The sequence below is a fragment of the Triticum aestivum genome, chromosome 2B (assembly GCF_018294505.1).
Source record: "Triticum aestivum cultivar Chinese Spring chromosome 2B, IWGSC CS RefSeq v2.1, whole genome shotgun sequence".
Classification (NCBI taxonomy): Eukaryota; Viridiplantae; Streptophyta; class Magnoliopsida; order Poales; family Poaceae; genus Triticum; species Triticum aestivum.
Window position 1 is genome coordinate 500056931 of NC_057798.1, and position 15035 is coordinate 500071965.

Here is a 15035-nt window from a genome sequence, read left to right on the forward strand (position 1 = left end):
GCCAACTTTGACAACCAGTGTATATGATATGCTGCTTTGTTCCCTATATTTGCACTGGTGGCGAATTTGATGCCCAGTGGTTGTAATATGTGTAATAGCCGTGATAGCCTAGCGTAAGTTGCTTGCTTATTTATTTCCTTATTGTCTTGTTTATTTGTTTTCTTGTAGTGAGTGCAGTTCTTTTTCTGCGGTTTGCTAGTGGCCGCAATAACCTATTTTTTAAAACTAGGCCACAATAACCATGAGCTACATATTTACTGTAGTGACACTGGGCCTCCTACGAGCCATAGAAACAATGGGCCTTCTACGGGCCGTAGAAACAATGGGCCTTCTATGGGCCGTAGACACAATGGGCCTTCTATGGGTTGTATCATCAATGGGCCTTCTATGGGTCGTATGATCGATTGGCCAAACATGGGCCAATAACAAACCGCATTATGGTCGTAAACGAGCTAGAGTTGGAATCGTCCGTTCATGGGCCGACCATAACGGGTCGTTGTTAATCGGCCGTATTTGATGACACTATGAAAATGGCCCAACGTATTAACGAGCCACAAATGGGCTGACTATAACCATAGGCTGAATTTGGCCCACAAGTAGAAAATTACAGTAACTGGCCGTAAGTAACCGGATGCTGGAAATGAGCCCAATAATAAATGGGCCCTGAGAAGGCTGAAAGATAACATGGCTTGGAAACGTCCCAATGGAATAATGGGTCGTTAATGGGTATAAAGTGGTACACTGTTCATACGGGCTAGTTTCACCATGGGCCATTAATGGGCCAAGAGTTACAAAGGTCCTCATATGGGCCGAAAGACATCATGGGCCATACATGGGCCAGAAGTTAAAAGGGGCTGGAATCATATTGGACTTCCCAGATGATGCTACTGGGCCTAATTCGGATAGGTTGTAACGGGCCCTAGGTTAGCGGGATGTAAATGGGCTATATGCAAACATGCCGTTCACAGGCTTTCCGTGGGCCGGACCACCACCTTTTGAACAAGTCAAACGGGCCGGCCTTTTCACATGAATGGGCCTCTGTTGGACCGTGCCATGTGTCGACGTATCATAGGCGCCTTCGGTCCAACGAGTGGATGGCATCTGTCCCAACAGTGAGCCGACACATGTTTCCTCCAGCCAATGATGATTTTACACGTGGAAAATCCCCATTGGTCGGGGCTGTTAATGGGTTATCGGATCCAAAACCGGACCCGATAGCTTAACGACGAGCCGTTATGGTGGATGCCATGTGTCGGTCGCCCTTGACGAAAGCACTTCTATGATGTGTGATTTATCGTCATGGAAGTGGACACTTCCGTGATGATAATTTTGGTAATGTCATGGAACACTTCTACAACAGCACAGGTATGACTATCTTAATTCTGTCATAAAATCGTCATGGATATACATGCATGACAGAAAACGTGACCTACTATGACAAACACGTATCATCATGGAAGTGTATTTTTTGTAGTGCATATAAGGTTTTATTCATGTAAATATAATAACAATTATTCTCTAACTTAAATGAATAACCATATTGCAATAAACATGATCTAATCATATTCATGCTCAACGCAAACACCAAATAACATTTATTTAGGTTCAACACTAATCCTGAAGGTAGAGGGAGTGTGTGATGGTGGTTGTATCAACCTTGGAATCACTTCCAACACACACCGTCACCTCGCACTTAACTAGTCTCTGTTTATTCTACAACTCCTGTTTTGAGTTACTAATCTTAGCAACTGAACCAGTATCGAATACCTATGTGCTTCTACGAACACTAGTAAGGTACACATCAATAACATGTATATCAAATATACTTTTCACTTTGCCATCCTTCTTATCCGCCAAGTATTTGGGGCAGTTCCACTTCCAGTGACCATTTCCTTTGTAGTAGAAGCACTTAGTTTCAGGCTTAGGTCCAGTTTTGGGCTTCTTCACGGGAGTGGCAACTTGCTTGCCATTCTTCCTGAAGTTCACTTTCTTTCCCTTGCCCTTTTCTTGAAACTAGTGGTCTTGTTTAACCATCCACACTTGATGCTCTTTCTCTATTTCTACCTTCGCCGATTTCAGCATCTCAAAGAGCTCAGCAATCATTTTCGTCATACCTTGCATATTATGGTTCATCACAAAAGTTCAAGTAGCTTGGTGATATTGACTAGGGAACTCTGTCAGTCACTATATTATTTGGAAGATTAACTCCCACTTGATTCAAGCAATTGTAGTACCCAGACATTCTGAGCACATGCTCACTGGCTGAGCTATTCTCCTCCATCTTGTAGGAAAAGTACTTGTTAGAGGTCTCATAACTCTCAACACGGGCATAGGTCTGAAATAGCAATTTCAGCTCTTGGAACGTCTCATATGCTCCATGGCATTCAAAATGTTTTTGAAGTCCCGGTTCTAAGCCATAAAGCATGGCGCACTAAGCTATCAAGTAGTCATCACATCAAGATTGGCAAACGTTCATAACGTCTGCATCAGCTCCTGCACCAGGTCTGTCACCTAGCGGTGCATCAAGGATATAATTCTTTTGTGCAGCAATGAGGATAATCCTCAGACCATGGACCCAGTCCACATTATTGCTACCATCATCTTTCAACTTAGTTTTCTCTAGGAACGTATCAAAAATATAGGGGAGCTATATCACGAGCTATTGATCTACAATATAGATATGCAAAACTATTAAGACTAAGTTCATGATAAATTAAGTTCAATTAATCAAACTACTAATGAACTCCCACTTAAATAAACATCCCTCGAGTTATCTAAGTGATATGTGATCCCAATCAACTAACCCATGTCTGATCATCACGTGAGATGGGGTACTCATCAATGATGAACATCTCTATGTTGATCATATCTACTATATGACTCACGTTCGACCTTTCGGTCTCAAGTGTTCCGAGACCATGTCCGTACATGCTAGGCTCGTCAAGTTTAACCCAAGTATTCTGCATGTGCAAAACTGTCTTACACCCGTTGTATGTGAACGTAGAGTCTATCACACCCTATCATCATGAGGTGCTTCGAAACAACGAACTTTGGCAACGGTGCATACTCGAGGAGAACACTTTTATCTTAAAATTTAGTGAAGGGATCATCTTATAATGCTACCGCCATTCTAAGCAAAATAAGATGCATAAAGGATAAACATCACATGCAATCAAAATATGTGACATGATATGGCCATCATCATCTTGTGCTTTTGATATCCATCTCCAAAGCATTGTCATGATCTCCATCGTCATCGGCTCGACACCTTGATCTCCATCATTGTGTCGGGGTCGTCTCACCAACTATTGCTTCTACAACTATTGCTAATGCATAGCAATAAAGTAAAGCAATTACATGGTTGTCGATATTACAAAACATGACCATCTCATACATCAACATATATCACATCACGTCTTGACCATATCACATCACAACATGCCCTGCAAAAACATTTTAGACGTCATCTACTTTGTTGTTGCAAGTTTTACATGGCTGCTACGGGCTTCTAGCAAGAACCATTCTTAACTACGCAAAAAAACAACGGTGATTCATCAAGTTTGCTGTTTTAACCTTCTTCAAGGACCGGAAGTAGTCAAATTCAATTCAACTAAGGTAGGAGAGATAAACACCCGCCAACAACCTTTATGCAAAATTAGTTGCATGTCTGTCGGTGGAACCGGTCTCATGTGCATGGACATGTAAGGTTGGTCTGGGCCGCTTCATCCCACAATACAGCCGAATCAAAATAAGACGTTGGTGGTAAGCAGTATGGCTATCACTGCCCACAACTCTTTGTGTTCTACTCGTGCATATCATCTACGCATAGACCTGGCTCGGATGCCACTGTTGGGAAACATTGCATGGAAAACAAAAAAATTCTATGCTCATGCAAGATCTATCCATGGAGATGCATAGCAACGAGAGGGGAGAGTGTGTCTATGTACCCTCGTGGACCATAAGCGGAAGCATTTAATAACGCAGTTGATGTAGTTGAACTTCTTTGCACTCCAACAAATCAAGTACCGAACGTTATGACACCTCCGCGTTCAACACATGTTAAGCTCAGTGACGTCCCCCACCTACTTGATCCAACAAGACGGCGGGGTAGTAGATGAGTTCCGGCAGCAAGGCGGCATGGTGACATCGATGGTGAAGCTATCTCCGCAGGGCTTCGCCTAAGCACTACGAAAATATGACCGGGGGTGTAAACGGTGGAGGGGGGCACTGCACACGGCTAAGCAATTGTTTTGGTAGAGCATATTTATGATCACCCAATTACGTTGTGACGTTTTATAGCACACAAGGTATTCCTCCAGTATCCGGGAGTTGCATAATCTCATAGTCGAAGGAATATGTATTTGGCATGAAGAAAGCAATATCAATAAACTAAACAATCAATATGCTAAGCTAACAGATGGGTCTTGTTCATCACATCATTCTCATAATGATGTGATCCCATTATCAAATGAAAACACATGTCTATGGTTAGGAAACCTTAACCATGCATGATCAATGAGCTAGTCCAGTAGAGGCTTACTAGGGACACGGTATTTTTTATGTATTCACACATGTATTTCAGTTTCCGATCAATACAATTCTAGCATGAATAATAAATCTTTATCATGAATAAGGAAATATAAATAAGAACTTTATTATTGCCTCTAGGGCATATTTCCTTCACGTCGGCACTTTCTTCCGAGGACCGGGCTCTTGGGCCTCCAGCCGTATTGCCTCTTCGGGGGCTCCATAGAAAATGATGAGAGTCCTGACCAGACTGGCTCCATGAGGGGGGCGTCATCTATATAAAACCATTCAGCCGGCCAAACATCGGTATCCTCCCAAGGTGAGTCAGGAGGGTATTCCATCCCCTCGATCCGGCAGACCTCGGCTGCCCCGACCTCGTATAACTTCTCGGTGGGAGAACATGGCATTACGTAGAAGTATCTCTGCCACAACTTGAAGTCTGCCATGCATTCCGGGTGCATCTCGCAGAGGGCAACATACACTGCATTATGAAGGATAGCATTGGGGTGAGGTGATGGAGCCGCAGCCCGTAAAACTCTTGCAGACCCCAAAGGAAGGGGTGAATAGGGAATCCTAATCCACACAGCAGAAAAGAGATGAAACATAGCCCTCCCCCCCCCCTCGCCGCTGCCCTCTCAAGGGGATGTGTGATTCTCTGCATATACTTGACCATTCATGGATGTCAATCCTTGCACGGGTCACGGTCTGATTTGAATCCGGCAGATAATCTTGCTTGGCTAAACGCTCTAGATGAAGGCGTGAGACTGGACAACCACTCCAATCGCCTCTAACAAGGCCGTGTGGACGCCTGGATGAACATGCATCGCTCGCCATGGAAACTCTAGATGATGGACTCGTGAGGACGAAACACCATCGTGATTGGTCTAGACAGGAAGGGTTGAACTGGTGCGGTAATGGCCATGACTAAACTATGAATATAAAAGGGAAGAGACCGACGCATCGACGTCTCCCCATAAAGCGACTCGCTTCCCCATAAAGGCACGGTTACTAAGGTTAGGGACTAGAGCCACGTGCGGTGAGTCTGGGTCCACCTGGCAAGACTTTTGATATTAAGAAGACTCCTTAAAGGGGAACTTGCATGTCGAGCCGAAGACTCCGGATCCGAAGAGATGACTTCGACATTGAAGACCTACTCAGGGGCTAGTGACGGTGTCCTGGATTGGAGGGTACTAACCCAGTCGGCCCACTCTCCTCGGGATGGTCCGGCCAGCCCTCCTTCATGGTCAAGGTGGACTCCAGAGGTCGCATGCGGGAGATGTGATCAAGGATGCCTCCCTTGAAGACTTGACGTATACCCCAAGATTTTTGCCGCTGCCTAGTCCTTAACCACCGACCTTTTAACCCTAGATACCCTCCCTCGTGTGTATAGAAGCCATAGGGTTTAGCCCGTAGGGGGAGATCAATGCAAAATCATTCACCTAGCCCTAGAGTTAGACCACACATTACAATCTCGAGGTAGATCAACCCTGTACTTGATGCATCTCCATTGAAATAAACAAGAGTAGGGCGTAGGGTTTTACCTCCATCAAGAGGTCCCGAACCTGGGTAAACATCGTCGCCTTCATTCCTGTTACCCTCAATCCGAGATCCATAGCTCGGGACCCCCTACCCCCAAGGTCTGCCGGTTTTGACACCGACAATCGAGGTTTGTCGACTCCTTGTATTCATGATCATGAACAAATCATCAACATCATTTATCCATGAAGATGAATGAGTGTCATGCGGACTATTCCATCATGCATTCATGATCAATAAAGCATAAATTCAGCAACATCGCTTCATTTCACGAACCAAACATCAACAAAACAACAACAAAACACAAATTCAACAACATATACCAGCTCAACACTTGACAAGCATAGTAACTCTGAATGTTCAACACATGAAAACCATAGTTCGACACATGACAACAGTTCAACACTCAATAGTTCAACACATCACAGGAAGAACATCACTAATCATTTATGCCACTTGCATTCAAATAGTTGGTCATCTTGTATGTGCGCTTCATGGACCTCTTTGTTGGAGGCCTAGCAGTAGCAGGTGCTGATGAACCTGTTGCTACAGTTCTTGGAGCAGAATAAGGAGCTCTGGCAGCACTTGGAGCAGAGTTTCTTAGAACAGAGCCTGGAGGAGGTGCAGTTGTGGCCCTCCTTGCAGCAAATCTTAGAGCAGAGGAAGAAGCACTAGAACCTGTTCTGCTAGGCTGAAGCAAAAGAAAATGTAAATTCATTAGCAACACTACTTTTTAGTTAACATAAAGTAAATAGTAGAATATATACCTGATGTTTATTTTCTTCATCATAAGTGCATGCTTCAGACGTGATCCACAATTAGTATACATATGACCCTCTAAGCCATAACCGCTGCAAGTTATTGTGGCCATTCTTGAGGTTTATCTTGGCTTAGGCACCTCAAATTTGAAATTATGTCTCTTAGTCTATTTTCTCCCTCTCTTCTTCTTTTTGGAAATCGTCCGGTCAATTGCAACTTGTGATAGTGTTGGGCTTCCCCGAAGAGGAAGGGTGATGTAGTATAGTAGAAGATAATATTTCCCTCAGTTAAGAACCAAGGTATATTGAACCAATAGGAGACAAAACATAGACAACTTTAGCAGTACCTACAAATGCACACAAACAAATGCTTGCATCCCCAACAAGGCAAGGGGGTGTCATTCCCCTTGTACTTGCCCATTGCAAGTATCAATTCTGGTAGTGGTAGATATAATAAATAAACGTAAAAATAAAAGCAAAAGAAAACATTGAGGAAATATAAGATTTGTTTTAATATATATGTGAATGGACCCAGGGGCCATAGCATTCACTAGTGGCATCTTTGGGCATCTCTCTCATAAATAGCATCGGTGGGCAATTGACAGAAAATCGCATAGTTATGATGACCATCCATGGCATAATTCTCGAACCTTTGGTCGGTCGTCAACATCATCTCTCATGATAACGGTACCCCTAATATATTCTTCTGGAAATGGAGCACCTTTGGACAGTATTCTGCGCAATGTACATACAAGATGTTCTGCTCGGGCATGATTCGCTTGCCCACCGGTCATTGCATTTGGAAGAGTTGGGCGCCGCTCAAATGTAAAATATTCATATGGATTGCCATCCAATATCGTGTATGGACCTTTGATCGATGTTTCTAACATGGATTGCAAGATTCTACTACTTCATGCTTCACTTGCTGCCAAGAGGAGGATACTTTGGACCACATCCTTATGCAATGTGTTTATGCTCGGCAGGCATGACATGCATGCTTTACCATGCTGGCTATTCACATTGTCATCCCTTATATAGAGGACAACCTTGAGGTGTGGTGACTTAGAGCGCACAAAGGTTTGCTGAAGACGTCCAGAAAGAGCTTCGATTCTCTAGTAATTCTCATTGCTTGGATCTTATGGAAGCAAAGAAATGCGATGGTGTTCAGGAATGTGGTGCAACAATGCAATATCCCCAAATTTGTTAACTTCATTCTCGATGAGGTACAAACTTGAAGACAGGCTGGAGCTAGGTGTTTTCAAACCTTTATGAGAGAGTACCATGTAATTGAGGGTGCGTGTGTGTTTGCTAGCTGGTAGCCCAACTTGTTTGGCCTGATTTCTCTATGATTAATAATTTGGTAATTGCAAAACTGGTAAAGAATGCGTAAAAATTAAAAATAGGAAGGACGCCATGAACAACGGCGTCCAGAGCTGGATGCCCTTGAGAACCACGCCCATGTGCGAATGCTATTGCCAACAGTGTCCAGTTATATGGTTCGGCCAGTGCTCTAATTAAACTAAAGTAATTCGTTTCACATTGATATATGGAAGTTCCATGAGCTATAAAACCTAGTTTGCATGCAATCATCGCTCCTCGACCTTGCCGTGCGGTGAGCAACATCAGCAAATGTTAAAAACCCAGGCACTACTCCATCAAACATATGGGATTACTGCTCTCCGGTAATGATTCTCTCAAGTATCAGGTCTGATTACAGGACAAGAAATACCAGAGAGGGGAGATTGGGGAGGAAGAGAGCTAAACCTTATCACGGTCCTTTAGATCGTTTCGTGATCCCTTTGGATAAGCTATAGGAATAAGAGTAACACTACTAATAGACACATAAAATGCATAGTTAATTTGCATATCCCGCTCCTAAGAATCAGACCCATTCATTGTCGTTGTACCGCTTGGAGGGAGTGGAAGGTCTCGCTGACTTGCGGGGCCTAGTAAATTGTGTTATCTCTTACGAATTTGTGTTACTTGGGCCATCTTCAGTTTCATCACGCATGCACCTTCTTTGTCGGCCGTTGTTCTTGCTCTGCTCATTCCGCTTCATTACTGGCCATAGCATGATTGTGACATTCTTCTGGAGACCCTACATTGGAGGCATTCTTGTAAATTATTCTTAGTCTTCTATAAAAATATGATATGTAATGTGCGTACTCTCGGAAAAAAAGTTACATATGGCTATACCTTTGATCATGCTCTAACTACCCACATGTAGTTCGACATTTCTCTGGACCACTTCCTTTGCCATCTTCCTCTAAAAGCGTCCAGCCATTCGCCCCCAAGGGCTAGGAAAAAGCGTCGTGTTGGGGCGAACAGGCGATAACTTTGGTGTGCGGGCGATCGGGTTCCCAGCCGCCGCCCCCAGTCGCCCCCAGACACCCTTTTTTGAAAAGGAAATCGGCCAAACACGACACAAAATTTGTCCAAACTTGACGATTTCATTCATATTTGTACAAAAACTTAAAAACATAAATTAAAACTAACTAAAAACAACATTACTACACCACCGCCTGCCTTCTACATGCCGAGGAGCCTGTAGAACCGAGTGTAGTCGCCACCATTGTCTTTGTCGTCGCCGTCATCATCGCCGCCGTCGCCCTTCATGCTGCCTCTGTCCCTGCTGCACCCCTGACCAGCGTCATCGATGCACGGGGAGTTGGACGGCCCGTGTGCCTCCTCGTCGTTGCTGTCGAGGATGACGACGCCGCCTTCCTCGCATCCGCGGCATCGAGCTTTGATCTCCTCGAAGGCCCCGCGCTGGCGCTCCATCTGCTCGTGGACATAGTCCGCCTTTGCCTACTTGAGGGCGGTCTCGTCGTCGGAGGCCATGGCCTCGTGCTCCTTCTTCATAGGGAGCAAACCCGGCTTGGTCTTCGGCCTGACGAGACAGTAGGAAGAAGGAAAGGGGTGGCCGCCCTCATTGATGATGAGGGCGTCGCCGCGGGTGCGGTGCCCGAGCGGCGTCTCCTGCGGCTCTGTTTTGACGGGGCGGAGCGCCGATGAACTAGAGTAAAGATAGCTAGAGCTCAACAATGAGGAGGTCGTCGTCTCCATTCGCCGCGGCGTCCAGGAACTACCGAGGCGGTGAGAGAAGGACGGGGGCGCCGGGTACTCCAAGCGCAGCGTGTTGCTGGCATCGATGTGCTCGAGGACGACTTTGAGGGTGCGGCCGGGCATGCCCAACCATCCGCGCCGCCCATCAGAGTTGAGGCGGCCTCGGGGCAGGACGCCGTTTGTGGAGGCGACCTGGTCGGCTTGGCGGCGGTCGAAGTACATCGTCCCCAGCGTGTGGCTGTCGGCGGCGTACCTAGGCTCGTTCCGCTTCTTTCCCGATAGCGGTGACCGGATGCGCACTATCTCGGCACGACTTTCAGCACTGGTGGGAGCCGGGGGCACCGGGACGCCGCAGACGCTCAGCCTCCACGAGCCCGGCACTCGCATGTCCGGGGGTGCTAGGTAGTCGGCCTTATAGAGGAGGCGTGCCTCGTCCTCGCGCAGATGGCAGCGGACAAAGCCGTTTGCCGTCACCTGGGAAGCGCTCAGCCATTGCCGGTCGACCGGGAGGGAGGCGAGAGGGGTGTCGGAGAAGTCGGTGGTGAGAGGGGGCGAGAGGGGCGTCGATGGCGAGGGCTTGTGCGTTCACCAGCGAGGGAGGTCGGCTTTTATAGCCGCGGATGGGCGGTGAGAGGTCTGCCACTGTGGGCCGCGTGGCGGGAGAGGGCGGGACGCACGTCACCATGGCTTCACTGTGCCACCCGTGAGGCATCAATGGAAGGCTGACCAGCACGGCAGCGCGACAACCTTGGCATTGATTCCTGCGGGAACCGAGGCGATGCAGACGACGAAGACGACAAGTCGCTGACTCGATGGGCCCATTTCATTTCACGCCAAAAAATGCTTCCCCCAGCGCCCCCGGACGCCCCCAGCGCGTTGGGTTCGGCCTGGATCCGCCAGCACCAAAATCGGCCCGAACCAGCAAAATGTGGACTTCTGGGGACGCAACTAGGCCGATTTTCGGCATCAGCGACAAAAAAGGTCTTGGGGGGGCTTGTTGGGAGTACGGCTGGAGATGCTCTAACCACGTACTACGCACATCCACTTCGCCAAAACACACTCCCCCAACTCTCTAAAAAGAAAAACACACCCTGAACCAACATAACATCACGACGTCACAGATGCGTAGGACCCGTGTATTCGATACCCACCTGTCATCCAAATGGGCAGTGCCTTAAGTAAAGAATCCTTTTTCCGAGGGTACGCCAAAGGCGTACCTTAGCTTTATAGAAGGGGTAAAATATTTACAAGAGATTACAAAGCGCTAGATAGGCATCACATGTCGATCCTATCTCAGCCCCCACTCCCACACAAACTAGACGACTACTCGATCCAATGCAAGACTCATGTCGCTCCTACCGTAGCCCACATCCTTAAATCTTGGAAGATGAGATCTAAAGTGCCCCGTTCAATGAGAATGTCTGTCCTCCCAAATACCTGCCATTCCTTTGCTTCCAAAGGCACCAACATGTGATTAGCACAAAAGTGTCAAAGCCCTTTCGGTTCTCCTTGGTGATTTGCTTTCTCACTACCGTCCACCAATCAACCAGAGTGTCCTGTGTCGACGGACATAGCGCCAGGTCCAATCTCATCCTAGACAGGCAAGTGGTCCAAACTTGGCGTGAGAAGACACATTGCACCAGAATATGTTCTACCGTGTCCTCCTCCTGGTCACATAGGTAACAAGCCGAGCTTTGGTCCTGCAACCCATGTCGAACTCTTCTATCCGAAGTCCACAAGCGATGTTGCACCGCGAGCCATATGAAGATCCTGCAGGATAGCGGTGCCCGACATTAATGGCAGCATAAGACTGGAACCATATCCCTCCTACACACAACATCTTGTATGTAGAAGATGCAGTGTAAGCTCCCAAGGCATTCCAGGACCATATAGGTTGATCCTCACTATGAGTGTCCAATTGCAGGTCCATGAGCAGCTCCCAAAGCCGGAGGAATTGGATATGACCGTTGGTGCAAAGCTCCCTGATGATGTCATTAGTCCATGCATGCTGAGCCAAGGCATCCTTAACCAAACGCCTGTTGATGATCTGTGTCTTCACTCTTGCAGCCAAAAGTGGCGTGATCTCCAAGATAGTTGCACCATGGAGCTATCTATCCTTCCAGAATAAGATCTTCATGCCCGAGCCCACTTGCCACTTGACAAGGCTCCCGAATGCCTGAGCCACTTGCTTGTCTGCGGTTAGATTTAAGCCTTGCCATGGTCTATTGTCATATGTCCTACGAAGCCATTCCCATCTCAATCGCAGGGTGATGCCATGCTTAGAATGGTCGATCACGCCCAGTCCGCCAAGCTCTTTGGGATGGCACACTCTGTTCCAGGAAAGCACGCACTTGCCACCATGTACTTCATCCGTTCCAGCCCAAAAGAACGCCCGGCAACCCTTGTCAACACAATCCAGTGTCCACTTAGGGGCCTCGGCAACTAGCAAGTGGTGTGTAGCATGCGCTCTCATGACCTGGTTAACAAGAATCAGCCTTCCTGGCCTAGTCACAAGGCCCCTCTGCCAACCAGGAAGGATGTGGAGAGCATTGTCGACAATTGGTTGCCACTCCGACCTCCTCAGCTGCTTAATGCTCAATTGGAGACTAGGGTATCTACATGGAAGCGTCTCGATCTTCCAGGGTAGAGCGCTCTTCACAAGCTCCTCATCCGTCTCCTCAGATCTGATTAGAATCGCCGAGGACTTAGCGTAGTTGACCATGAGGCCGGAAGTAGTCCCAAACATCCACAGAAGCTCTTTAACGAGCTGCAGGTCAGACCAGGTGGGCTTGATGAATAGCACCACGTCATCCGCATATAGAGACAGCTGCTGCATAGGATTACAGCCATTCATAACACTCAACAGACGATCATCATGAGCCTTGATCACCAGCGTCGTAAGAACGTCCATGGCAATGACAAAAGGCAAGGGGGAAACGGGATCCCCTCGCCGAAGCCCCGTGCATAAACTTATCGCCAACACAACCATTTACCACCACTCGGATGAAACAACCAGATGAAACAACTTCGAGTTAGCATATCCCTCATGGAGCCAAGTTATCCGAGATCTTTGTCTAGATATAGTTCTCTCCAACGAGGCAAGCCCCAGCACCAATTGCTTGAGCGCACGCCTAAGCCATCGCTCACCCTCTGTCAGCATTCTACTCCCTCTGTCCCAAAATATAAAAACGTTTTTGCCACTATGCTTGTGTAAAAAACGTTCTTATATTTTGGGACGGAGGGAGTAGTATCCTGGGCGCAGTCAAATTGTAAGATAACGATATTAGCGATTACAATTTGCAGCTTGATATTTTCCACAATTCTCCGGCCCCAAATGGCAAGCGCTTTCGCCGTATTTCTAAGCAAAATGTCCAGCCTCAGAAAGGGATCCGAAATGGCTTCGTCACATACTCAAGCCTCTTGCACCACATCCATAAACACGTCCATCTTCACCACATCCATGCCGTTCATTTTGGGCGGCCCCCACACGTTCCGCAACCCACGAACCGACAATGTGGACCCACACAAATCATCCGAAGAAATCGAAAGTACTATGGAGCCGATACTCATTGGCCGATTCATGGACGATGCCTCATCCAGCGGTTCTGCTGCATTTTGTCCCATGCATGTGTGGTTAGATCAGTAGGATCGTGCACAAATCGGCTTGACACTGTCGTGTGTGTAGCAACGCTGCGAAGAAATCTCGCTTCCTCGACTGAACCAGAACTCGATCCTCAAAGAAAAAAAAAAGACTGAACGAGAATCCTACTGCCACGGGCCCACGGCGCTGGCCGCCCAGCTCCTGGCCATCTCCCAGACTCTTCATCATCTCCAGTTCTCCACAAATGCCCACGCCGATCGATCTCCAAGATTTGCCCTGGCACCGAGCGATTCCAACTTTCCAATCAAAATTCCACTCGCCTGCCCCCAGTTCCGCTGTCATGGGCGGCTGGAACCGCATCTCCAGTGCCGGTGGTCTACTGAAGCCGCTCGCCGGCGTCCCTTTCGCCTCCATGCCCGGCGCCGGCGCCGCCTATTTCCTCGTCGGCTCCGCGCTCGGGGTCTTCGCGATGCTGCACGCTTCCGAGTCTGAGGTCGGCCGCGAGTGGGCCTCCGCCGCGCGCTTGGCCGCCCTGTACCGCTCCGTGGGCGCGCACCACGTGCTTGTCGTAATGTCCCTGCTCTACTTGGCCGCCAAAGTCTGGCGCCTCGGCAAGCGCTGCGACGTGGTGGAGGGGCTCGTGGGGAGCCCAGGCCCCACGGTGCAAGCGGTGCGCGTCAGAGGCGTCGTCTGCACCGTGTGTGGGAGTGGGACGAAGGCACGGGCTATGAGGAACGGTAGCTCGGGCCACACCGTGGAGCACGCCCGCTCTGGCAGCTGCTCCGACGTTTCGAGGTCGCTGGCTTCCGAGCTGGAGCAGGAGGCCGACACGGAGGACGAGGACATCGCTAGCAAGGTGACCGGCGCGGAAGAGAGCAATGTGGAGCGGCTCAGGCGGCGGCTCGTGCGGGAGAGGAGGCTGAAGGAGGCCGCGCTAGAGGAGCTGGAGAAGGAGAGGCGCGCGGCGGCCTCCGCCGCTGACGAGGCCATGGCCAAGATCGCGTGCCTGCGAAACGAGAAGGCGCTGGTGGAGCGCGAGGCGAAGCAGTTCCGGGAGATGGCCCAACAGAAGCAGATGTACGACCGGCAGGTGATCGAGTCTCTTCAGTGGATGATCAATAAGTTTGGCATGCAATCTTAGACATTTCAACTATAGTAGCAGAGCAGGGTATAATAGATGAATCATAATTTTTATCAGTTTCGGCATTTTTGATTTATATTTTTGATTTATTTAGCTTCAGCAATTTGTTGATTGTAAAAAAAAAGCTTTAGTAATTTGTTCATCAAGAAATTCACATAGTGACACAGTATTATCAAGCAAAGTAATAACACCATCATAAGTGTCATTCATAGTAGAATCAATATCACCAATAACTTGCGACATACTTCCTCCATTCCTAAATATTTGTCTTTTTAGATATTTCAAATGGACTAACACATACGGACGCATATAGACATATTTTAGAGTGTAGATTTACTCATTTTGCTCTGTATGTAGTCATTTGTTGAAATATCTAGAAAAACAAATATTTAGGAACGAAGGAAGT

General features: G+C 47.8%; 1 protein-coding gene across 1 annotated transcript; it reads left to right on the plus strand.

The window, feature by feature from the left end:
• Window positions 1-13597: 13597 nt before the first annotated feature.
• Window positions 13598-14779, plus strand: LOC123041495 (protein FLOURY 1). Its single transcript, XM_044464094.1, has one exon. It carries the CDS (start codon window positions 13733-13735, stop codon window positions 14627-14629), a length of 897 nt encoding a protein of 298 aa, XP_044320029.1. The 5' UTR covers window positions 13598-13732; the 3' UTR covers window positions 14630-14779.
• Window positions 14780-15035: the final 256 nt, after the last annotated feature.